The 26126-nt window shown below is 40.4% G+C and overlaps 1 protein-coding gene across 4 annotated transcripts in view; it reads right to left on the bottom strand.

Moving 5' to 3' along the window:
- The window catches only part of CARD11 (caspase recruitment domain family member 11), a 131597-nt gene that overhangs the window by 37461 nt on the left and 68010 nt on the right, over positions 1-26126 (bottom strand). For 3 of the 4 annotated variants that reach the window (XM_072597684.1, XM_072597687.1, XM_072597688.1), the window contains 8 exons: positions 15353-15565; positions 13177-13314; positions 10802-11127; positions 9380-9559; positions 5707-5859; positions 4792-4917; positions 4006-4203; positions 621-797 (listed from right to left, as the gene is read on the bottom strand). In XM_072597684.1, the coding sequence (XP_072453785.1) occupies positions 621-797; positions 4006-4203; positions 4792-4917; positions 5707-5859; positions 9380-9559; positions 10802-11127; positions 13177-13314; positions 15353-15565 (1511 nt within the window). Of the gene's footprint in view, positions 1-620; positions 798-4005; positions 4204-4791; positions 4918-5706; positions 5860-9379; positions 9560-10801; positions 11128-13176; positions 13315-15352; positions 25262-26126 lie in introns of those variants that run through there. The other variant, XM_072597686.1, reaches the window with a different exon arrangement.

Here is a 26126-nt window from a genome sequence, read left to right as displayed (position 1 = left end):
TCAGTCCTGGAGGGATAGGAAATTGTCAAGAATGAAATTCTGTAGACGCAAAAGGAAAACAATTCCAATGAGGTGGATAAAAATCATATTGCTTCATCGATAATCGCTGACTCACTGATTGATATTAAGTATTTGGGAAACATAATAAAGAGCAGTCTGGGTTCCCCTCCCTCTCCCAGCTTGCTCCCTTAAAACACATGTGACTGTGTCAGTAGCCACGGAGTCCCTGAAATCAACCTTTTCATTAACAATTTACTTGAGGTAAATAAGCATTGTTCTTTGGTGAGTGGAAACGTTTTATTTTGTTATTATCCAATAAGCATGAAGGAAGATAGATTAGAAGAAACAAACCAGCAGGTATGCAAGCAAGCTGGTAGGTTTTGAACTTCTATTCATAAGTTTGAATCGAGACCAGCCACCCTGCAACTGCTGAATCCTTGTCTCCATCTCACCTTCCCCTCTCCCCTCCCCACAAAGAAATAAGACTCTTCAAGGGGAATGTTTATATCTGCAGGGGCAATGTTAGCTACCCCTGATTGCTTCCCTTTCATTCAGTCAGGAGAACCAAGTAATTCAGAACATGGGTGCCAAGAACCCTGGTTTCCCCAATAAAGAAATACCTGGATGCCCTTCAAGTTCATTCTCCGCTTTGGGGGATGATAGGGCAGGAAATACTTGCTGTCCTCTGGTGAATCCTCAGAAGTTGATGAATCATCTGCCTCCTGACCATTGACTTTTGAGCTGGAATCTCCAAAGGTCTGAGAGATAATAGTTACTGGCAGATTCCTGGGAAGACTCTGGAAACAGGGATATAAATTGAGGGTAGGTAAAGGTCACAAGTGAGAGACATGGATGGCATGTCATCACTGGGACTAGCAACCATTCTCAAACACTTCCTAGCCATGTGACTCTGAGCAAGTCCCTTAACAGTTTCCTCATCTATAAAAGAGGGATAATAATAGCACCTACCTTCCAGGGTTGTTTCGAGGATCAAATATTTGCATAGTACTTGCTTATCACTGCCCCTAGCACCTAGGGGCTATATCAATATTATTGCTATTATTGTTATCATCAATTACATCTTGGAGTTATCTTTCATTCTTTCCTCTCTTCACATCCAATCTGCCATCAAGTTCAATTGAGCTTCTCTTTACCACATCATTCTTATTTCCTGTGCATCATAGCACAGTCCCTCAGCCCTTGGGTAAACCTCAATGCCCATGTAAGGTCTACTGTGCTTCACATCTAGGCTATTATAATAGCCCAATAATTGGTTTCTCATTCCCCAATCTCTCTTAGTTCTAGCCCCTTCAATTGTCCTTGACACCAAGGAAAGACTGATCCATCTTAAAATACTGTTTTGCATGTGTCATATGTAACACTCCTCACAAATCTTCAGTGGCTCCTTACTACCTATAAAAGATAAAGCCCATGCTTCTCTGTCTTTGATTTAAGGCTCTTTATAATCTGATTCCTGTTTACTTCTGCAAATTGTTTCCCACTATTTTTTTTTTTGTACAATTGATGGGATCATAGATTTAGAACCGGAAGAGATCTTTGAGGCCATCTAATCTAACCTGCTTCATTTTGCAGATGAGGAAACAGGGGGCAGAGAGGTTAAGGGAATTGCCCAAAGTGGCTGAGCTGGGATTTGAACCAAATATCTCTGAATCTAAATCCAGAGCTGTCCAATGTGCCCCTGTACCTTCCATTCAATTCAACTAAACATTTATCAAGTGTCTTCTATCCACCGAGGAAGTAAGGCTTAGTGTAGAAAAAGATGATCTTTGAGTCAGTAAGACCTGACACATAGTCCCTACTCTGACACACACTGGTTATGTGACTCTGGGCCAGTTAGTTAACTTCTCAGTCCTCCAGGCAACTTTCTAAGACCGCAAGTTGCAGAGTAGTTGGCATATGTATGTGTATATCACACACACACACACACACACACACAGTGCTCTAAAAGTTTTGGCACAGTTTTAAGCTTTAATAAGCTTAATTTTTAAAAAATTTAACTAATAATTTTCTGAGCTTTAATAAACTTATAAAACTGCACCAAAACTTTTGGGTATCCTGCATGTGTATATACATGCACATTTACGTATCTATATATCTATCTACTCACACAGAGCTAGGTCCCAGTTAGTAAGAATAATGAATCCTATGAAGTGTTGTCATTATTTGAATCTGTCCTGCATACTTCTATTGGGCTAGAACCAATGACTATATTTTACATAATTCAAAGAGAGAACATTTGAAAATGCGATCACTTCATGGGATTCATTATTTGCACTAACTGGAACCTAAGACTTGTGGGATATCCTGTACATATATACATAGATCTAGATATAATTTGTATATCTAGATATGCAGCTAGGTTAATTACTCTATTTTACACATTATAACTTTAAAGAGTCTGAATTTGAATACAAGCGACCTCTTCATGGATTCATTATTTATACTAATTGAGACTAAGACTTTTGGGATACTCTGTATGTGTATATATAGATTGAGATATCATCTACCTATCTATATGTGCAGTGAAGTCAATCATCCTATTTTACACATCCTAACTTTAAAGAACGTAAATTCGAATAAATGGGACCACCGTATGGAATTCATGATTTGAATTCATTGGGGTCTCACCGCATATATGTATAGAAGGTAAGTGACTTGTCTAGGGTGACACAGTAAATGTCAGTTTGGATTTGAACCCAAGATCTTCCTGACTTCAGGTCTGGTGCTCTATTCATTGTGCGGTACGAGGATGACAAGAACTATTTTTAAAACGGTAAGCAGAAGACTGGGTGACCTAAGCACAGCGTGAGACTCAAAAGGTCCTCCTGTTATAGTCAGTGGTAGTCAGAGTTTTACTATGTCTTATGCTCAGTTTGGGGTTCCCTATCTGAAGAGGGACATGGAAATCTTGGAAAAGTTTCAGAAGAGAGCCAAGATGATTAAAGGTTTAGAGAATATAGCAGGGTTATCCTTTTGTGTATGTTAACAGCTAAGGACCAAACAGCTAACACTATAGGGAAGAAAGATTAGCAAATTAATGAATCAGAGCATTGTTTGTACTGGTCTTAAGAAAGGCAATCACTTGTTCCCTAAAGTAAGACTGCTCTGCCTTTCTCATAGATGTTGGTTGCTGAAAGCCTGGGTCCTTGCTGTGAAATAAACTATCAAACTGAGACCACCCCCTGGAAATATAAACACATTATCATTTACCCAGGCACTAATGGCTTCAGTGAAATTATTAAACAATAATTGGCCTTGATGATGGAAGTGTAAACAGGATCCTAATTAATGACTTAACAATTTTTCTATTGCTGACGCATGATTATAGGTTCATAGCTTTAGAGCTGGAGGAGAACTTAGAGGTCATCTAGACCAATCTTCCCATTTTGTAGATGAGATTAAAGACAGGATTATTAGTATGGAGAAGAGCTGAATTTCTGTCTTTAACTATAAGAAAGGCAAGTCTTAGAATAATGATAATCAAAATGTGGTCCCAGGACCCTTGGGAGTCCCAAAGACCCTTCCAGGGGGTTCATGGTGTCAAAACTATTTTCCAAAAAACACTGAGGCATAAACTCTTTGGGGGATCATGGACACTTTTTAAGAGTGTTGAGATCAAAAGTTTGAGGACCACTCTTAGAGAATGATGGATCAGTTTCAATAATGACTTTTATATTAGCATTAATATTGTTATTATGCATTTTAAGGTTTGCAAAGCACTTTTCTCAAAAAGTACCTGTGAGATAAGCAAGACAAGTATTATTATCTCTATTTTATAGAGTAAGAAACTACGTGACTCACCACAGTCACACATCTAAGTAAGTATCTAAGTCAGGATTTGAATCTAAGTCTTCTTGACCTAGATTTTCTATATCATGCTGTGTGTCTCTTCTAATTAGCTACTAATTGTCTCCCATCAAGGCAGTGTTGTGGTTTCCCAGACAGGAGACTGTCTGGAGGGAAAGATCAAGGACTTCGTCCTACCTGGTCAAGGCCAGTGATATCTTTAGAAAGGCGCCGGAGTTTGCTCTCTAAGTTCACGATGCAGGCTTCCTTTCGGACCATCTCAATCCTGAGTTCATCATTTTTCTCCTCCAGCTCTCGGATCTGCTTTCTGTACTTGTCCTTCTCAATCAAGCATTGGGAATACTGTGTCTGTGCTTCGTCACGAGAGTGGAATGCCTATCACAGACAACGAAATGTGACTGCCTGGGTCAGTTACATGGCTCAAACCAAATTGAATCCCCAAACCCCCAATATTTCCCGACCTCCAATTAGGAGAACCTCTTTTCTTCATTCTTCTAGCTGGAAACCATGACTATACTTGGTGTTGTGACTGTCCAGATGTCCTTCATGATCATTCTTTGCTCATCTTAGCTGTGATTACAGCTCTTTCTCTTCTCTACTAACTTAAAAACTTCATCTTTCCCCTTAGTTTTCCCCATCTTTAAATCTGAACTGTCAGAGCCTTAATGCAGTATAAAAAATCTAGGTGGCAGTCAATTCAGAAAGTTTCCTGAGTAGAAAAATATAATTTAGGTATAGAAAGAAGTGATAGAGATTTACAATTATCTACCACTTATTACCACTTAGTAACACTGCACTGACCAAACCCCATGATGGGAACAAATGGCCTACGTAATGAGGGGGACGACTCCTCTGGTCCCATTACACATAATTCTGAGGTCAGTACATCCAGCCCCTGATGGAAATAGAACTCTGCGTTGTCAGCCACCCCTGACTCCCTGGAAATGTTGATGCTTCAGTTACCTGGTCTCGTTCTTTCTCTACTTCCTCCAGTTGTATCATCACAGTATTCATGCGATGTTTGTACATATCACAGTCTTTCCCCAGGGTGGAGCACTTCAATTCCAAATCTTCTTTCTCTTCTAAGTACTATGAGAAAGCCATGAGGAGATCGATAAACTCATCAAATAATCAATAAGTCATACCTGACAAGAGTTTCCTAGTTCCTCCTCCTCCAAAAGAGGTAGAGTCCACTGCTCTTGGCTCAGCTGGTGCTAATAGGACATTGTAATTCAGAGATTTAGAGATTTGAATCTGGAAGGGATGTTACAGGACATCTAGTTGAACTCCCTCATTTTACAGGTGAGGAAACTGAGGCCCAGAGTGGTAAAGTATAGTTCAGATTCTATCAGAAAGTAACAACACATATTGTACATGTTATCTCTGCCTCTCTTAAATCTAATTCGTGTGCAAATATCAACCTCATGATGCCACTGGTCTTCTTCAAGAATGAAAGACAAACAACAAGCTGTCATCAGATCAAAGAATTACAAATTGAGATCTAGAAGGGACCTTATAGGACATCTATTTCAACTCGTTCATTTTGCAAAGCAGGAAACCTAAAGCCTAAAGAGTAATTTGCTTAAAGTCAAAGAATTTAATCCAGGCCCTCTGAATCCAAAATTGCATTACTACAATCTATCCTCTTTAGCAAAAAAAACAGGATTGAGGGAACTATCCTCATCTCAGGCAAATGGGACAGACCCAGGTACCAAACAAATATGCAAAAAGGGATGGAGACAAATCAAAGGAAATTATACTCCACTAGGGGAATGACCAGCCTTCATTGGCCCAACTACAACAAAACTTGAAAAGTCCTTGGCGAGGCCATGACTCTGGGCCCCTCCCTAGCTGGTTCCCTCCATCTCTAGTTCTCACCTTGTCTCTTAGCTCCTCAGCCTGACGCATCTCTTCCTGCAGGTTATAAATCTTGTTGACCAGCTCCTGTCTATCTTCCAGAGCTTCTTTCCGATCATGTTCCAGGATATCCAAAATAGCCTTGTCTGAGTCTGGCAGGCTGCGCTTTCCAGCCTGGAAAGAAGAAAGAAGGCTTTAAAGCTGTAGGTGGGGTAAATGATATGGAACTGGAAGGAAGGGGGAACAAGAGTGAATGACAGGCTTACAGACAGCCTGGTTTGTAATGGGGAAAGTGAGGAAGGAGGAGAAGGCTCTGGGGATCTCTAAGAAGCTTATCACTTAAGAAGTTTATCACCTGGAAAGGTGAATAAAACCCACCTCTTCTCAGGAATATCTTGACTCCCATTGTTCTGCACAGGCTCTTATCAAGAGCTGACAGAAGCAGTTGCAGCTACTTGAAACATTCTGTAGGCAACAACAATGAGAAAGCAGATCTGCCTTCCAGACTTTACATCTGAAATATCAATTAATCTGCACTGTTTTAACCCAGTATTCATCTTCTGCCAGGAGGAAAAAATTAAAACATTGGCTAGGCAATCTAGGGAGAAAGAACAGTGGAGAGAGCACGACAAAACACATCTCCCCCCACTTCTGTTATGGATAGTTGTGGAGGATGAATTTATTTGGTTTATAACTCATGCATCCAACAATGGTGTCACAGAATCATAAACTCTTGAGCTCGAAGGAATCTTAAAAGGCTTCTAGTCCAACCGTTATCTGAAATATGAATCCTCTCAACAACATCTCTGACAAGTGATCATTAAGTTCAGGAGTTCTTAAACAGTTTTATGTTATAGGGTACCCTTAGCAATCTGGACTACTTCTCAGAATAATGGTTTTAAATGTATAAAATACAAAGGAAAACAATTATATTGAAATATAGTTATCAAAATGTTAAAAAAATCTCAGACCCTAGGTTAAGAATTCCTGATCTAGGCTTTGCTTAAAGACTTCCAGGGTCAGAAAGCTCACTAATTCAAAGACAAACCCATTTCAATTTTGTATAGCTTTGTTAGGGAGTTCCTTCTCATTTTGAGTTGAAATTTACCAAATATTAGCCCTAGGTCTGTCCTCTGGAGTGCTACAGAATCAAACTAATTCTCCTTCCACATGTCAACCAGTATTCCAGTATCTCAATATGAGTACTACATATCCCTCAAACCTTTTCTTCTCCAGACTATGGTTTTGAATATCCTCATCACCATAGTTGCCACCATTTTTGGGGATGCAATTGGGGTTAAGTGACTTGTCCAGGGTCACACAGGCTGGATTTGAACTCAAGTCCTCCTGAGTCCAGGCCTGGTGCACTACTCACTATGCCACCTAGCAGCTGCTCCCTTAGTTGTCTTTTGAAGAACATAGTATGATTTGTTAATGCCTCTCTTAAAATGAGTTATGTAATTGAATATGATAGTTTCACTGGCTTTCTTCAAGACAGCTCAAATTCCCCTTCTACAGGAGGCCTTTTCTGGTCCTCCCAGGTCCTGGTGCTGTCCCCTATCTGATTACCTTCTATGTACTCTGAATTCATTCTTTATGTACCTAGTTAGCTACTTGTTGTCTCCCCCATTAGAACTCCTTGAGGGAGGGATATTGTTTGCTCTTTCTGTGTATCCACAATGTTTAACATAGTGCCTAGCACATTGTAAGACCCCTAATACATGTTTGCTGACCGATTGAATAATATTCCAAATGCGGTCTGACCAGTATGGAATACAATAGGATTCCTGCTTGTATTTTTCTGAGCAGAGAGAGAGAGAGAGAGAGAGAGAGAGAGAGAGAGAGAGAGAGAGTATGTGTGTATGCATGTGTGAAGAGTTCCTGATTTCATCAATGTAGGGAACTCTCAGTGTGGAAACTCTCCACCAATGCAAATCAGGAACTCATTTGTAACATAGTCTTTCTTGTTCAGTTGTTTATGTTGTGACTCCATTTTTTGTGGGGGGTTTTTTTTTGGGTAAAGACACTGGAGTATTTCCTTCTCTAGCACATTTTACAAGTGAGAAAACTGAGGCAAACAGGGTTAAGTGACTTGTCCAGAGTCACACAACTACTAAGTGTCTGAGGCTGGATTTGAATTCATGAAGATGAGTCTTCCTGATTCCATGCCCAGCACTCTATCCACTGTGCCACCTAGAAATCCACAGTCTTTCTTGCCCATGATCAAATACACAGTGTGTATCCGAGGCAAGACTTGAACCAGTGTTTTCCTGACTCCAAATCCGGCTCTTTTCACTTCACCATACTATGAATCTATTAACTCAGCCTGATATAGTCATATCATACTAGTGACTCATGTTAAGACCCTTAAGTCTTTTTGAAATAAATGCCCACTAAGCTAAGTAATCTGTCTCTCCCCTTCCTGCCAACTTCTGTATTTTGCAGTAATCTTTGGAGCCAAAATTAAGGCTCCATTTATCCTTTCTTAAGTTTTATCTTAAAACCTAATTCATATCAGCAAACACTTATTAAGCACCTATTAGGTTCAAATCACTGGACTGGGTACTAGAGAAAAACAAAAGTATCTACCATCAAGAAACTCCCATTCTCCTGTGAGTTTTGATGTAGCCTATCATGCCTTGAGCCTATCGATAATTTTGCATTCAGATGCTTTCATTTGATACAATGGCTGTTCTTCTCAGCTTTGTGTGATCTACAAATGTGATACCTTCTACGTTGGAGCCTGAGTTATTAAAATGTTGAATGGGACTAGGCCAAGGAAAGAGTCTAATGGCAAAGCAATAGAGACTTCCCCTTGAGTTGATGTTGATGCAATAGACAAAACATTTTGGGCATGGTATTTAACAATGTGATGTAGTAGATACAGAGTAGTCTTCAAAACCAGGAAAACTTGGTTCATAGGCTGCTTTGATATACGTTGACTATGTGATAACTGGCTGGGCAAGTCATCTTGGTGCACTGGGCAGTACTCTGGCTATAAATTTATCAGGAGGTAATAGAAGAAGTTTCACCAACAGAGTCACAGTCCAAACTCAATCCCTCTTCAACCATATGTACCATATAGCTTTCATAACCCTGTTTTGTCCTTGAAGTCATAATGGAATATGTGGTCAAATGTTTTGTTAAAATGCAGCATTTTTTTTCAGATCTAGTATCTCAAAAAATGAAATAAGGTTAGTTTGGCATGATTTGTTTTTAACTAAACAAAAACCAGTTCCTGTCCTCTTTCAAAGAACTCACAAGGATTTTCACAGAATTTGAAATTTAGCTGATCATTTTGTTGGCTTCAGAATTAACCTCTTTTTTTGAAAATTGATTTGGAGTCACCAATGCTGAGGACTGGATGTGGTTATAATAAACAAACTCAATACCTATTTATCTATATAGCTATTCCTATCTATATATTAAGCTTTAATAGCTTAAAACTTCATGAGACTTTTACAACATCCTATATATGTACATATAATATACACATGTACACATTCATTGTATATATCCATACATGTAAGTATAAACACATATTTGTATATGTATGTTTGCATGGGTATACTCACAATACCTATATGCATGCATACATGCATGTAAAATCTGAACCTGTTCAAATCCTGAAGGACAAGTTTATTTCCCTAATGTGCTTTCTATATTACCTTGTACTGGTCTTCCTTGGACTCACCTGAATAATCGATTGTAACTCCTGGATTTTCGTTTTCAGCATCTCATTTTCCCTCTCCAATTCCAGAACCTGCTCTCTCTTGGGCCGATTCTCTATGTCATTCTTTAGTTTGAGTGATTGATTCCTCTCCAGTTTGCATTCCTCCTCCATCTTATTTAACCGGTGTTTCAGTTGATCAATCTGAGACACCCCCAAGAAGCCAGGAAGAAAAGGACAAGAAGCCATAAGCGATACACAAAACCCTCACGTACAAACAGTCACGTACAACTGGCCTGCAAACCAACTACCTGTGTTATAATCTGGTTCTTTTTTACACAGGCCCCTTCATTCTCTCCATGAGAATGAGAGTCCTTTTAATGAATAAGTTTGTACATTCACCCCTTCCACTTAAGCAGGTCCAAATAGTCTTGGCAGGTGGCAAATTCTTGACCAATTCACGTTGAGAATGGGACACGAATGCTTTCTACAGGTTTCTTTATAACACACAATTTATACAACTGAATTCTATTCTAACCTCTTTTCTTTCAACCTGCCCCCAGGAAAATACAGTCAGGCAGTCAGCCAACAAGCATTTACTAAATGCTTACTGTGTAGCCGGCACTGTACTAAGCACTAGTGATTAAAAAAGAAAGAAAAGGGAAAATAGTCTCTGCCTTTGGGGAAGTCACACTCTAATAGATAGGGGAGACAAACAGAAAAATAACAAGGCACAGGACAGGCCTAATACAGTACCTGGACAGTTCACATGGCAATTTCCTAGAATGCTTTGCCAGGATCAGAATAAAACCCATCATTTTCATTCAAGGAAAAAAAGGTTTTATTCCCTTCTCATTCCCCATTCATGAGATCACAGGGTTATAGGTCATAAAATCACAAGACCTAGAGCTGGAAGAAACTTTAAGAGTCATCTAGCCTAATTCTTTGCTTTTTCAGACGAGGGAACAGAGGCCTATGAAGGTGAAGTAATTTGTCTAAGATCATACAAGTAATAAGTGGAAGAGGTGGGATTTGAATCCAGATCCTTTGACTCCAGTTAGTATTCTTTCTATGGCACCACAAAATATAGATCCCTCCTTGGTACCATGTACCTACACAGGTCTGTATTGACCATGACCCCTGATGTGGGCATCCGAGCACAAAGAAAGGTGGATTTAGAGTTGGAAAGAATGTCATCTAATCTCATTTTACAGGTGAGAAAACTCAGAGAGGAAAATAACTTGTGCAAGATTACACAAAGAGTAAGCAGCAGAATTGGATTCGAACCCAGGTCCCTTGAATCTAAAGACAGCCTTTTTCCATTCAACCAAACTGTCTCCCATAGCAAAGTTTCCTTAGCTCATCAAGTGGGGTGTAAAAATAGCAACTGTATCCTACCATTGTCTCTGTGGTCTTAGTTTAAACCCAGCCCCAGGGGTATCTCACCTCCAGTTGGAGGTCCCGGCTCCTCATCACCGCCATGTTCTTCTCCTCACTTAGCTGGGCGTACCGCATTGCCAGGTTGTAATTGTCATCCTTCACCTTGATCAGTTCATCATTGTAGTTGTCTCTCTCCTCCTTCATCTTGTGGTACCTTTCCTGGAAAGTCATTAGCTCCACCCGGGTCAAAGTCAATTGTTTCTTTTCATCTTCCAACTGACGGGACTTGGCCAGGAGCTCACAGCGCTGCACGTCCTTGGCCTTCATTTGCTGCTGCAGCTTGATAACCTCATTCATCAGGAAGTGAGTAAGGCCTTCATGGCCTTCCTCCACTGGAGAAAAGGGAAAAGACTTCATGTCCTTTGCTAAGGCCCAGGGCAGGATGGAACATGGGAAACGGAAAAGAATACCCTCTCTCTTTGTTTCTTTCTCTCTGTCTACCTCTGTCTCTGTCTTTGTGTCTGTCTGTCCATCTCTCCTCCTATCTACCTACCTATCTTCTATCTCTCTGTTCATCCATCCATCCATCCATCCATCTATCCATCCATCCATCCATCCATCTATATCTATCTATCTATCTATCTATCTATCTATCTATCTATCTATCTATCTATCTATCTATCTATCTATCTACCTGCCTGTCGGTCTGTCTGCTTGTCTGCCTATCTTCCTGTCTGTCTGTCCATCTATGTCTGTCTATTGAAGGGATGAAAACAGCAAGTGAACCACACTGACTCCATCTTGTGACTCAATTCTGGAGCTAGCTCAGTTCCCTTTCTATTGAATTATGGGTCTAGTTCAATTTCTGTGCTATGAGAAAGCTTTATTCAATTGTGGAAATTGTGAGAAAATTTAATCCCATTGTTTGAATCTAGTTCTGCATGGTTGGGAAGCTGGACCACTTCTACCTTAGAGATCCTTACCTCAGGACCTAGGTTATAAAACCTAGTCAGATACAAAGATTGAAGCAAGAAGTCTTCTCACAATCATATATCTCAGCAATATGTCTTATTTGAAAACTGGCCCCATATGAGTCAATCAGACCACAGTTTCTGTGCTTCTGTGCTTGAATGTAGACACTTGGGGGAAGTAGGATACTTCTTTTTTTTGATTTCAGGGAACTGAACTTATTTGTTCTTCCTCTCCCTACTTGGAAAGTCCCTAATCTTTCCTCTATTTAGAAATCATATTTCCTAATTTTGTATGCTGGTTAATTGTTTTCTTTTAATTAATTGATCTTATTTGGTTAATTACTTTTAATGTACAAAAATCTGTCTCCCCCTGTATTTGGGGCCCAGCATTAAGTGGAGGAGGTCTGGTCCCAGTTTGTTAGGCAATTGGCATGCATTGCTTAAGAAATCAATATTTCTGGAAGCTTGAACCTTTGTTTCCTCAGTCATTTCATCTTTCATCTATCTATCAATTATCTATCTATCTATCTATCTATCTATCTATCTATCTATCTATCTATCTACCTGTCTGCTTATCTATCTAGCTTATCTATCTATGTCTGTCTATCTATATCTATCTATCAAGTTATAAATATATCGATATCTATTTAGATCTACCTCTATCTATCTATCAATCTACCTATCTATCTTTATTTACTCGTCTGTTTATTGTCTCTATATCTATCTAGATAGAGATATATCAATATCAATCTATATATACCTGTCTATATATATTCATCTCTATCTACCTGTCTGCTTGTCTATCTGTCTCTGTCTATCCACATGTATCTATCTAGATAAATACAGATACATCGATATCTACCTATATATACCTAAATATCTCTATCTATCTAAGTCTGTCTATCTATGGGGTAGGAAAAGGTGAATCACCATCACCACAGGGTTTGACCTTGATGCTGAGAGGGTAATTTTCAGGTCTTAGATGATGAAACAAACTCCCATTCTACCCTCTAGATTAAATAATCTTAGAATTTTAGAGCTTAAAGGGATTTTAGAAGTCATACAATATCACCTCCTCATTTTCCAAATGAGAAAAATGAGGCTCATGGAAGTGAGTGACTTATCCAAGGTCACATAGATAATTAGTTTTATGTCTCTTGACAACAAGCTCAGCATGCTTTCCACTGTGCCATGTTGCTGGTGCAAATACCTTGTAAGCAATAATGCTCCATGAACATCCTACTTCATTGTGCTTTTGTTTTTATTTCCTAGTTTCTCCTTTCTGTACCTAATTTCTATTAATAATTAAAAATAAGTGGCTAGCAGGGCTTGGGGTATCCCATCACAATTCTACATATTCCTCTGTCACAGACTCACAACCTTGCAGACAGATACAGTACCCTGGAATTGTCACTCCTCTATACACACATGCATTCTTGCCTCTACCCACCAAGCCTGAATGCCACTCACCAACAATGGTAGAAAACCTTCGGGTGGGTTCCTTCCCTGTCACCAGCTTATAAAGTTCTGGATAATAAAACTCCAGGCTCTCCAGGAAAACCACATATCCTCTTTCTCCTTTGGTATGAAGAATGTCCAGTAGTCGGCCTGAGACAAACAACATGATGACAAAAGACACAGAAGTGATGAGACTACATTCTATAGTTAGTCAGTCAACAAACTTTTATTAAGTGCCTACTTTATGCCAGGTACCGTGCTAAGACATGGGGAAAAAAAACAGGTATAAAACAGTCCCTGTCCCCTCATCACAATCTAATAGGGGAGATAAGCAAACAAATATGTACAAGCTACATATGTAGAAAAAATAGGAAACAATAGAGGGAAGGTACTAAAAATAAGAGGGGCTGGGAAATGCTTCCTGTTGAAGATGGGATTTTACTGGAGAATTGAAGGGATCTAGGGATGCCAGGGGTGGAAATGAGAAAGGAGAACATTCCAGGTATGGGCGATAACCAGAGCAGAGAGATGGAGTGTCTTTTTTGAGAAGGCTGGTGTCACTGTATCAAAAGTATGGGGCAGGAAGTAAGGCATAAGGATGGAAAGGTAGGGGAGAAGGGGTTAAGTTACGAAGACATCCGAATGCCAAACACTTTGATCCATCTTGATCTGGCTCTAATACCCTTGACTCTTACTAAGAGCAAACATTAACATAATGCTTGAAAGGTTAAAAAGAACTTTGTCTATATTCTTTTATTTGACCTTCACAATAACCCTGTGAGTTAAGTCCTATTATTTCCCCAAGTTGCAGATGAAGAAACTGAGTCAGAAAGAGGTCACATGACTTATCTGGAATCACATAGCTTGGAAATGTTTGAGGCAGGGCCTGGAGTTGGATGGCCTTGACTCTAAGTGCTGCACCCAATTGACTAGCTTCTTCTTCACACAGGAAAACTGTGCTAGCACTTTTACTACCTCTGGGTTTAATACAAACTCCAGAGAACTGGCCTCAAAGGTTACTCAAGAGAAGCAAAGCAAATGGACATGGAAGTCTGGAAAGCAACATAATCAGTGTGACTTCCCAATGGATTGCAGATACTAGATGAAGGAGGTTGGGACCAAAGAGTCCCACTGATCAAGATGACTATAGTATGGCTTCTGATTCTCTGGGAAAGGGTAGGAAAAATGATGAGTGTACTGGATGGGGAGTATGTATATGGGAGATAAGCATGCATACATGCATATATTTTGTGTGACTATCACGCTATAAAAAGTAGGGAGATGGAGGTTTTATGCCAGCCAGAATATTGCACAAAATGAGGGCCTTTTTCTTCCTGCAGACCTATCTACATAATAAAGGCAGGACTGTGGGCCAATAGAGAAGAATGTGATAACTTTGCTTCTGCGATTGGTCCTTTTTCTTTTCTTTGCTCAATATCATTTGCATACCAGTCAATGAAGATCTTCAGAGGAAGCTGGATTACATAATCTCAATTTACCAAGAGTTTCTGTATTTTGGGAGGTTAGAGTTTGGGTTTTTTTTTGGGGGGGGGGCAGGAAAGAGTATAGAATACTATAAATTGCTTAATGGGAATAATAACAGATTTTTCTAATCCTAAATTAGGTAGTCATATGGGACAAAGGACTTCAAATTACCAACAAACACAGAAAGTTAAGAGTAGACAATTTTTTTTTCTGGAACATTCTGACTGGTTTCTACTTGGCTTCCCTCTACTGAGTGTGGCAACTCATAATTTTGGCCATAGAATAGATATCTTTTGCCTCATCCTTATCAGGGAAAGGCTTTCTAGTTGTCATGACCAAGATAGCTTTTTTGGAGAACTCACAAATGAGGAATGCACCAGGTGCTCTATAAACTAAGTGCAATTATCTCTAAATTGTTCCCAAATTTTGTCTCTCATAGATGTTAACTGTTAGCTAGCACGTTCTTAACATTTCATACTTGGGTTTCCTTTCCCTTCATAGTTCATAAACCATACTCTATCATCTAATAGATTTTCTCACTCCCAACTTACCTGTGACTTTCTATCCGTGAACAGAAGAACCACATTGGATGATGCCTGGCATACCCTTACCTTATTTTGGGAAAACCACCTAACAGCAGCTATTATCTGATGTGACTTGATTTTCTCTCCCCAATCTCTGTGATGTCTGGGAAAGAGGTTACCTGATCGGTTGATCTTGGAAGGCAACATAGGAGCACTGAGCACTTCATCTTCATCCTGTTCATCGATGACCTTACACTGGCGCAGGTAAGGGGTCAGCTTGGCTGGGTTGATGTATCGGCTTAGCATATGACGGTTACACTCCACATTTTCCCAAAGGGCATCTTCTTCATCCTTTAGCGTCTCCATGTAATCACCCATCTCTGGCTCTCCTCCTTTCATACACAAACACACAGACACATTAAACACCAATAATCATAATCAAAATACATGGAGAACACCCATTTAACTAATGTTAACTGACTGGACCAGTAACTAAGCAGATTAAATATAGTGCCATTGAAACCTGAGGTCACAGATTCAATCCTCATTTCACCGAGTTGCCATTGCACAGAGAAGCCTGCTGTCTGGATGCAGGCTGAATTCCAGCCCCTCTCAGGATGCTTATAGTTCAGTCAAAGGTTCTCTGGCATAGTGGATAACATAGTAGACTAGAAACCAGGAAGATATGAATTTGAATTCTACCTCTGACACTTACTAGCTATGTGTCTTTGGGCATTTTAACCTGTTTCCTCATGTTCAAAATAGGAATAATAACTGAAGTGTCTAGATCACAAGTCTGTCACAAGGTTCAAAGGAGAAAATGTATGTAAAGCACTTTGTAAACTTTGAAGCATATACAGGGTCTCCTAAAAGTCTTAGTTCATTGGAAAGCTATTAAAGCTTTCAAATGCACTAAGGCTTTTGGGACACTATATAAATGTCAAATATTCAGCCATGGGGACCACTCAAAATAGCCTACTGGCAGTAAATAAATTTCATCACTTCCGTGTAAAAAAGACAGTTTGAAAAACTTTATTTTTAATGGACTGACATCCTGAGAAAATTCAATTAAAGATTTCTTCAACACCATAAACATATGTGTATATACCTATATGTGCATACACATATACACATGTGTATGTAGAGATATGTACATGTATGTATCTACACACACATATACACACAAACATATATACACAATGTATATATGCATGTGTGTGTGTGTGTATACACACAGAGTTATGTGGATAGCCAGGCCTGGAGTCAGGAGGACTCAACTTTCTGAGTTCAAATCTGGCTTCAGACACTTATTAGCTGTATGATGCCGGGAAAGTCACCTAACCCTGTTTGCCTCCGTTTCCTCATCTGTTAAATGAGCTAAAGAAGGAAATGGCAAACCCCTCCAGCCTCTCTGCCAAGAAATCTCCAAATGGAGTCACGAAAAGTTGGAAATGACTGAAATGACTAAAAAAAAATTATATAAACAAACAGACACACATATACTGTGTGTGTGTATAGATATGTGTGGGCACATACATACATATACACACATACCTACATGCATACACATGCACATAGGCACACACACATATACGTAACACCTACAAAATTCTATATGAGTGCTATAGAAGAAACAGGAAACATAGTCTTTGCCTTTAAGGATCTCAAGACTTAACTTAAGAAGCAGTTGAACAATACAAGGTGGTTTGACCAATGGATGTACTCGGGATGAGTTAAGCTATTTACAGTGACCTTCGCTTGCAGTGTAGGCTTATATTTTTCAAATGCAAAGTTCTCCTTTCTGGTGTGCTTGGTGAAAAAGGTTTGGGAATGGGGGTGAGGTAGTACAAAGCACTTTGACCCACTTGGGCATAAATTGATGCTAGCTTTGGCTCCTGAATAAGAACAATGTGATCATGGGGAGTTTCACTATCCAAGGAGAAAAGTGACGTAGGAAGAAAGGAGGTTTGTAAGATTTAGAGCTAGGAAGGGGCCTCCGTGATCACATAGTCCAAACCCCTGAGTTGTATAGACAAAGAAACTGAGACTCAAAGAAATTAAGTGACTTGCTCAAGGTCACACAAGTAGTAGGAGGCCATGGTGGAATCTGAACCCCTATTCCCTGACTCCAGTTCAGTGGAGCGGTTTCCATGTACCATACTATCTCCTTCAGAAAGATGATCCTTTGCCAAGGCAAAGAACAGAGCCCTTTGCTATATCCCTCTATTTAGATCTATACTTTTCTTCAACTTCTGTTTTTACTCACCAGCAGAATAAAAGCTTTTTATTGACAGGGACTATTCATTTTTTTGGTCTTTTTATCTGGATTGTCTGAAAGACAACAGATAGCAGATAGAGCCTTGGAACTGGGAAGACTTGGGTTTGTGTCCCACTTCTGTTAAATACCCTCTCTCAGCCTTGGTTCCCTAATCTTACAGATTAGTAAATATGACCTACTGATAAGCAAATATCACATAAGAATATACTGAGGATCAAATGAGATAATGTACGTAAAGGACTTTGTAAAACTTTAAAGCTTTCCATACATACTAGCAATTATTTTACATGTTAGCTTTGTGACCCTGGACAAATCCCCTTACCTAGTTTCCCCATCTATAAAATGGGGATGATAAACTTACACTTCTTATCTCCCAGGGTATCAAACTCAAATAGAAATGGATCCCTCTTACCTCTTATTAACGTAGAAAACCACAAATTAGCATTATCTATTTTGTATTGTATTTTTATTCAGTTTGTGAAACATTTCCCAATTTCATTAAATCTAGTCCAAGTTGGCAGTTTTGCAGGCAATTCTTTAATGCTGTCATTTGCAGAATTTTGAAAGAAGGAGTTTCCTTTCCCAGTAAAAGGTCCAGATATTAAGAAATCTCTAGCATGTAGTACATTGCCTGGTACATAGTAGGCACATAATAAATTTATATTGCATTGAACTCAGTGACAATGCTTAACACAAGGCTAGGCATATAACCAACATGCAATAAATACTTGTTAAATTAGTTCTTTAAATCTGTGTATTAATTGAGTGTCTCACTCATCATAAGACACTATTCATATTTGTGTCAATGTACAGAGACTGGAAGTGGCATCACAATACCAGTGCAAGGATGCCAGCTCAGTGCAACCTCTGTAAGCTAAAAGGCACATCTGTTATAATCTAGACTGGCAGAGAGATTGATGCAACTTGAAAACCAAGAGTAGATACCTATGTCATTTGTCTGTCATTTGAAAAGGACTTTCTGGCTAAGCAGATCTTAACAAAAATAACAAAAATGCAAGACACATCATGAAAGGTACTTCCCCCTCCCTGGGGGTGTCTGTTCCCCCCACCCACTTCACTGTAACCATAACTGAATCTGATTCAAGTCTCCTTGTCACACAGAATGAACCTACTGGTCCGTCTCAGTCACAGGGAAGCTTCTCTGTCGGAAAACAATTTGTGCAGAAAAGCTACCTGTCCACAGCTCATCTGAGAGGTGTCAGCTCTGAAAGTTGATCTCTAGAATGTGAATTACCAGCACCGGCTGCCCTTGGGTGAGGAAATATTACAGGGATGGCTTCACAGACCTGTTACTTCTCTGCATTTAGGATGGTCTCTGTCCAGCCAGAATTTTTTCTCAGGGCTTTGTTTGTACTTAACAGGAAAGGGGGCAGAGGTGAAAACAGATGTAAAGACAAGGATGTGACAGTGAGTCCATCAAGGGCTGCCCTTGGAGTCAGGATTTCATAGCTTCATGGATCTAAAGTTGAAAGAGATTGAAGAGGCCATCTAGCTAGCCCAATCCCCATTTAAGAAAAGATGAAAACAAGGTGAGGGAAGGGGTTGTCTGAGGCCATGCAGGTAACAAACATCAAAAGGCAGACTTGAACCCAGGGCCTCTTTCTTCAGAGCAGGCATTCTTTCCCCTGTTGCACATTTCTTTCTTGAATCTCACCCAGTCAATGGTTTTGTGATCACTTCACCTCTCTGGGCATCAGTTTCCTCATTTGCAAAATGGGGATGATAAATTTACACTTCCTACCTCACAGGGTTGTTGTGAGGAAAGTTCTTTGTAAACTTCAAATTGCTATTTAAAAGATGAATTATTATTAAAAAGAAAGCTTGGAATTCATAGAGTTTATGGCAGAGACACGTAATGACTGGGATTTTCACCCATCATATTAATCGCCAGGAATACTGCTCCTGAAGAATTTGCTATTGCTTTTATGGGAAAGTCATCACTGAACTTTCCAAGAATCAATTTAGAAGATGACGATGATGATGATAATTGATAATGATGATAATAATAGCTGACAGTTATATAATGCTTTAAGGTTTGCGAAGCAGTTTAAATAATGCCTAATTCCACTTGACCCTTGGAACAATCTTGCTATTAATTCATTCCATTTTGCAGATGAAGAAACTGATTCAGAGAAGTTAAGGATCACAGTCAGCATCCCAGAGTCTATGGTAGGACTATGTTCATGGACTCACAGAATTCGTAAAAGGAATTTTAAGGATCATCTAGCTTGGCCATTCTCTTTTACAGCTAAGGAAACAGAGGGCCGCTTAGTAAACACTGAAGTGCCTTGCTCAAGGTCACATAGCTAGTTATCAACAGATCTGGAGTCAGAATTCAAGGCCCTCTCTAGTCTAAAGCTCTTTTTACTTTAGGACATTGCTTCCCTCACCACTTGGTCCCAACCCTGTCCCTGCCCTTGTCATTGCCCAGCTTCCAGATCCTGGGCCAGGACACTTTAAAATGCTTTCCACTTAGTAATCAAGGCCTCAGACTTTTGAAAGATAGCTGCTACCCTCATTGTGACCATACTGCTCCCACAGTTGGCAGTATCCCCGCCTTTGGTCTTTCTCAGATACTCCCCACTGTGCAGTCTCAGATTAGATATCTTTTTTTTCTTATACTCAAGGGTAAGTGAGTCTGAGCTACCTTACCTAAATCAAATTGTGTGGGAACCAAGATTTCATCACTAGAAGGAACAAACAAAGCAAATAATAAGTGATAAGACCCCTGTGAAATAGGTACTCTAGGTATTATCACTCCATTTAACAGATGGGGAAACTGAGGCTGAGAGAGGTTAAATTCCAGGGACATGGTCACAAAGCTAATAAATGGAAGACGGGATTCCAACCAATGTCTTCTGTGCTCTAAATTCAGTACTTTGACATAGATATTACATGATATTTCCCAACTTTCCTTGGTTAATGCTTGGCAGGTAGCTCTCAAGAGGAGATGGAAGAGGTTCCATGGTGGTATTATGTGTCCAAAAAGTGTATTGGGGTAATCAGAGGAATGCCTGATTTGTTGACCTGGGGACTCAGCAGGAGATCCCTATGTCATTCCAACAAAGCACATGACCCATGGGAGGCTTCCCAATCCAACAAGAATTCTCTGATCACCTTGGCTAGATTACCAAAGGGCAATTTCCAGGTATAGAATTCTCTGAAACTTCACAATCCAAGATAGAACTCTCTTAAGAGTTCTGCAACAGGTCTGATTTTTACATTTTCCCAGTTGGGTCTAGGTCCTCCCCTTCAAATTGATAATGCAGTCTGGGGCCCAGTTTGTGATGGGTGATTTGAAATCTAGAGGGAAAGAAGGAAAATTCTTGGTGCGCCTTAAGATACTTTATCTAAGAAGGTGGCCAGATGAGTTGAGAATGACACAGGCTTCAGGATGGATCATGTAAGCTTCAACATGGCACTTTGCTTTAGAAAAGTAGGCCATCCCTAAGGGAAGTCTTCCATGTTCTTTTCAATTGATGATGACAGGAATGGACAACTGACAGGAAGCACTGGGAGCGAATGCCTTTTTGCCCCTACCCAGAGAAACTCCAGCAAATACAACTATGAGCCCCAAGACACTGGGGACAGAGAAAAGGTCATCCGGGTGCCTCTGAGGTCAGCCCTGTTCACTTTGGAAGCTCCTTCTGGGGCCTTCCTAAAAAAATCAACCTGGATTCTTCAGCAGCTCTGCTTTGTGGAATGGGGACATTTTAATCAGTAACTAATTCATTAGGTCAAGAGCAGTGAACTATTTCCTTTTGCCCAGAAGAATTCCCTTCACTGTGAATTATGTCTTCAGCCTCCAGCTCGCCGTAGGTTTCGGCAGCCACACGCCGTGGCGTACACGCTCTAATTTCCCAGAGGTGGCATTTCTTACAGTGACTGGCAGGTTCTGCTGGTTCCTCATCGAGACCATTATTAATGTATGACCAGATCACTCTAACGACCCAGCAGGGTTTCATTGGCTTGTGTGGGACATGGTGGGTTCTCCACCTTGGAAGAATCAGGAGACCCTAGGGTAGGAAGAGTGATGGTAAGAGGGATGGGAGGGGACACAGGAGGGACAGAGCACACTGCCAAGGTGAACCTCTCCTGGATTCTCCTGCAGATTCTGACATCTGGCAGGCAGGGCCCACTACAGGAAGAACCACAGGAGGCTAAGCAAAGACATCTTCGCTCATACACATTAGGAACTGCAGCTTTCCTAAGATATTGCTGTTTAATCAGGAACTTGCCTGGATTAGGCTCTTAGAGTTAATTACATGTGACATTAGATCTCCCTATGCTGACAAAGGCTGCTCTTGTCGTGTGTCAGCTAGGATCATGGTAGGCTGTCAAAGATGCTGGTCTGGGAATAACTCTGAGCCCCAGGGGATGCTGGAGATGCTCATCTTTAGAGGTCACCGTCTCCTTGAATTCCTTATAGCTCTTCTGCACAGTGACTGAAAGAAAGATAGCTATACTTACTGCTCCCCAGCAACAGTGATGGGCCTAGTGGATGGGAGAGGGTAAGAGGCAAATAATGGAGGGACCAAAAGGTGCCTTCCTGACCCCAAGCACTCCAGCCAGTCATGAACCCACTGAACAACTAAATAGCAGCATAGTGGTTTGATGGAACAGCTAGCTAGTCAATCTCCAGGAGAGGGAAGATGGATAGGAATAACTCCTCCAAACTGAGAAAAGATAGGCATCAGACTTGGCTTCCCCTGTGTCTTCACAGATGGGGAAATCGTCTGTGAAGCAGATGTGTAAGAGGACCAAGGACAAAACAGTCATCACTGAGAATCCCTTGTTTCTTTTTTCTCTTCCCATTTTGGATTCTGTTTGCAGCCTTTAGGCTCCCAGTTCCAAGTTTGGGGAAAATTCATAGAATATTTTTTTAAGGGTTTCACTTATAGGTTCAGCATTTACAAGAGATAGGATAATTTACTTTGCTTCCAAGTTCCTCCCTTTTAAGGGACGATAATATTTTTAGAAAAATCTTTGGTGCATCACCATGACACATAAGCACACATTTAAGTTGTTCTATGTTGATACTGAGAACAAATGAATAGTCAAAGGCTCCATCTATACGCAGGCTTTGAATTTTGCAAAATGCATTACATACATTAGCTCATTTGGACTTCATACTAATTATTATTATTATATAAATTTGAATGGGGAATTCAAATTTAAATAGTGCTCTGAGGCTTACAAAGCACTTTTTTATATTATCTCATTTGATCCCCATGGCAACCCTGTGTGGTAGGTGCAATTATTCTCTCCATTTTACAGGTGAGGAAACTGAGGCACAGAGAGGTCAAGTGACTTGTCTAGAGTCACACAGCTAATAAGTGTCTGAAGTAGGATTTAAACTCAGGTCTTCTTGACTCCAAGTTCAACATTCTAGCCACCATACCATATAGCTGCCTGACTATATAAGGCAGGTGTTACACATTCTATAAGCTTCATTTTACAGATGAGGAAACAGGTCCAGAGAGATACTCATGGTCATACAGCTGTGCGTGTTTATCCTTCATTGCCGAAGAAGACCATGTTATCAGAGAAATAATGACATGACTTGACCTTGACTTAGTTTTGAGTGTGGGAGGGCTGTGCAGGTTACCAGCCTCACTTTTCCTCCAGAGCCATCTGAATTCAGTGACCAGATATTCATCAGGATGACTCGAGATGACCCAGGATGAGACAACTGTAATTAAGTGACTTGCCCAAGGTCACACAGCTAGTGAGTGTCAAGTGTCTGAGGTGAAATTGAATTCAGGTCCTCCTGACTGCTGTACTGGTGCTCTATCCACTGCACCACCTAGCTGCCCAACAATTATATGCTAGTGTATATCAGAAGTAGGTTCTGAATCCAGATCTTCCCAACTCTGATTCCAGCACTATTTATTCATTATGTTCCCAAGTGAAGAAGTGAAGGGAAGTCTATTTCCCCCCCCAAAAAAGAACTTTCTAATAGTTGGAACTACTCAGAAATGGGATGGGCTACTATAGGAGGTAAGGTGCTACCCCACCACTACGAACATTCAGGTGGGAAATACTGGAAGGGATGCTATGGAAGGGATTCCTATTTGGGTCAGAGGTTGTTTAGGCATCCCTGCTACAAGAACCACCTTCACATGATGGGGAATTCATTTCTTTAAGAGTTGGCGTATTTTACCGACTATTTTTCCTTAAATGGTGCCAAACTCTGCCTCTCAAAAGTCTCTACCCTTTGCTCTGAGTTCTGCCTTTTGGGGAAAAGCAAAACAAGCCTAATTTCTCATCTTTCTTTGTAACCTTTAAGACCTGGAAGACTGCTAACCACTTCCTTCTACTCCTCCCTTCTTTTCCCCTTAGTGGGGTAGCATGAGGTTCAGCACTCGCCTCTGAGTCAGAACAGTTTGGGTCCAAGTTTGACTCTGACACATACTGGTGACTCTGGGCAAGTCACTTACTTTCTCAGGATCTCCCAATAATTCCCTAAAACTTTGAGTTGCAGAACAATGGGAATTAGTTATTCATTGGTACAGGGAATTGCCTTGTCAGAGAATTCCTCAGATCAATGGAGTTAGAGATCTGGACCAAAACACCTACAACAATCCTCAGTGTTTCTGATCAATCCTTGGATCATTGACTTTCAAGTCCTCTTGCCATTCTTATTCTTGAGGACAGTCTTCCTTCTCACCCCAAACCCAGTCCTCTTCTCCTAATACTACATGGTTTCTCAGGAAAACAGACATATCTTCCCCCTTACATTTCTTTTCTTCAGGATAACCCTCTCTAGTTCCTTCTTCCACACTTCATATGGCACTGACGTTAGTACTTCCATCATCCTGCTTGGTCTCCTTGGAATGTTCTCCAGCTCATCAATACTCTTCCTAAAATGGGGGACCCTGACCGGAACACATGTGGCAAACACAGTTTGGCTGAGGCAGAGTACAGTGGGACCACTGCTAGAATCTCTGTTGTCTCACTCCAAGATTCTAGAATTCATTAAATTCAATTATCCAGCACTATATATGTTTGTGTTTCTATAGTCTTAGTGAAAGGAAACGTTTCTCCTGAAGGTCATGGATACCAAATGAAAGAAAACTACTTTTGATAGGAGTCATCTCTTATTATTATTATGTATGTAACATATTTTTTTTGAAACAACTCTGTAGGGTTTACCTGAAAGATGAATCATCATTGGGAACATGGGAAAGTGGGCAGAGCTGAGAAACAGAGGCAAGAAATATTAGTTTAGTCATTGAACATGGGACCTATCAGTCATCTGGGCTCTGCAAATGTGCTGAGAACCAGAGTCTTAGAGTTGAATGAACCTCAGAGTACTAGATTTAGAGACAGAGACCCTAGGCTCAAATCCTGGCTCTGCTATTTATTACCTGTGTCATTTGGGGCAAGTCATTATGTTTCCTCATTTGTAAATTGAGAACCTTGGACCAGATGAGCCCTAAGACTAATTCCAGGGATTTATCCTGGTGTGCTGATATGGAACCCTACTTTTTCCTCCAAGCCATATTATGTCCCTGATCCCCATAATCCTTTGCTGGACCCTATTACCTATTCCCTTGTCACTTGTCACTGTGGCACATTATTCACAAGGCCAACTTTCTGGCTATTACATTCTTTTCCTCTGTTCCCTCCCTGTTTGCTGTCAATACCCTTCTGATTCCTTCCTCCTAGGAGATGGGGAAGATGGAATCGTGGACAATGCTGTGGAGGTATAGACCAGACAGGCCTGGCAGATGGGCCACCATCTTTCTCAGTGCAATGATATCTGCAGCACACTGGATCTTCTCTACCCTTCCTGTAACAACAACAGCAGTAGCAACCACTACCACCACCCCCCCCCCCCCCCCCCCCGCCATGACAACAATAATAGATATCATTCTGTCTATTGCTTTAAGGCTTACAAAGCAGGTAAACATGTGGTATCTCACTTGAAGCTCACAACAACCCTTGAGGGTAGGTACAATTATTATCCCCTTTTTACAGATGAAAAAACTGAGGTATATAAGTCAAACTTATATAGCTAGTAAGTCCTGACTTTAAGTTAGGAGCTCTCAGTACCGGGCTAGCCTGGGAATAAGAATTTCTAATTATAGCTCTGCTTTGATAGGTGTGTATTTGTGTGGGATTGGGGGTTTCCAGTTTTAGTTCTGAGCTGGCCAATTAGCCACAGATTATTAAGACTAAGTGATTTCAATTTATGTCTAAATTAGTACCCAAGTGGGTCTGTCTTCTGAAGTCCCTATTATGAAGGACACTTGCAGCATAATGGGGTCATAGAGCAGCAATCCAATGAAGCCTGGCTTTAGGAGGGACAATCTGGGGCTCACATTTAGAAAAAGAACACAAAATAAGTGCTAAGAATCCCACCAGACCAGTAGACCTACAAGATGCTAACTTTGGTTACAAATCTGATTGGCTTTGATGGAGCAAACAAACCCAAACAGGACTAAGATTAGATTAGAAATAGGAGCTTGGAGCGCCATTAGCCATGCTAGATAAGCTAAACTGTGACGAAACTTTAGGATGAGAAATCTGTGCTCAGTAATGACCTTCCTTGATTGGACTATTGATTCCTCAGAAGAGGATTGACTCCAGAGACAAGGACCAACAGATAGCCGTGTGAAGGAAGCTTCAGATCTATGGAGAACGCACCT

This window comes from Notamacropus eugenii, chromosome 3 (assembly GCF_028372415.1).
Source record: "Notamacropus eugenii isolate mMacEug1 chromosome 3, mMacEug1.pri_v2, whole genome shotgun sequence".
Classification (NCBI taxonomy): domain Eukaryota; kingdom Metazoa; phylum Chordata; class Mammalia; order Diprotodontia; family Macropodidae; genus Notamacropus; species Notamacropus eugenii.
This window is presented reverse-complemented; position numbering and strand designations above follow the sequence as displayed.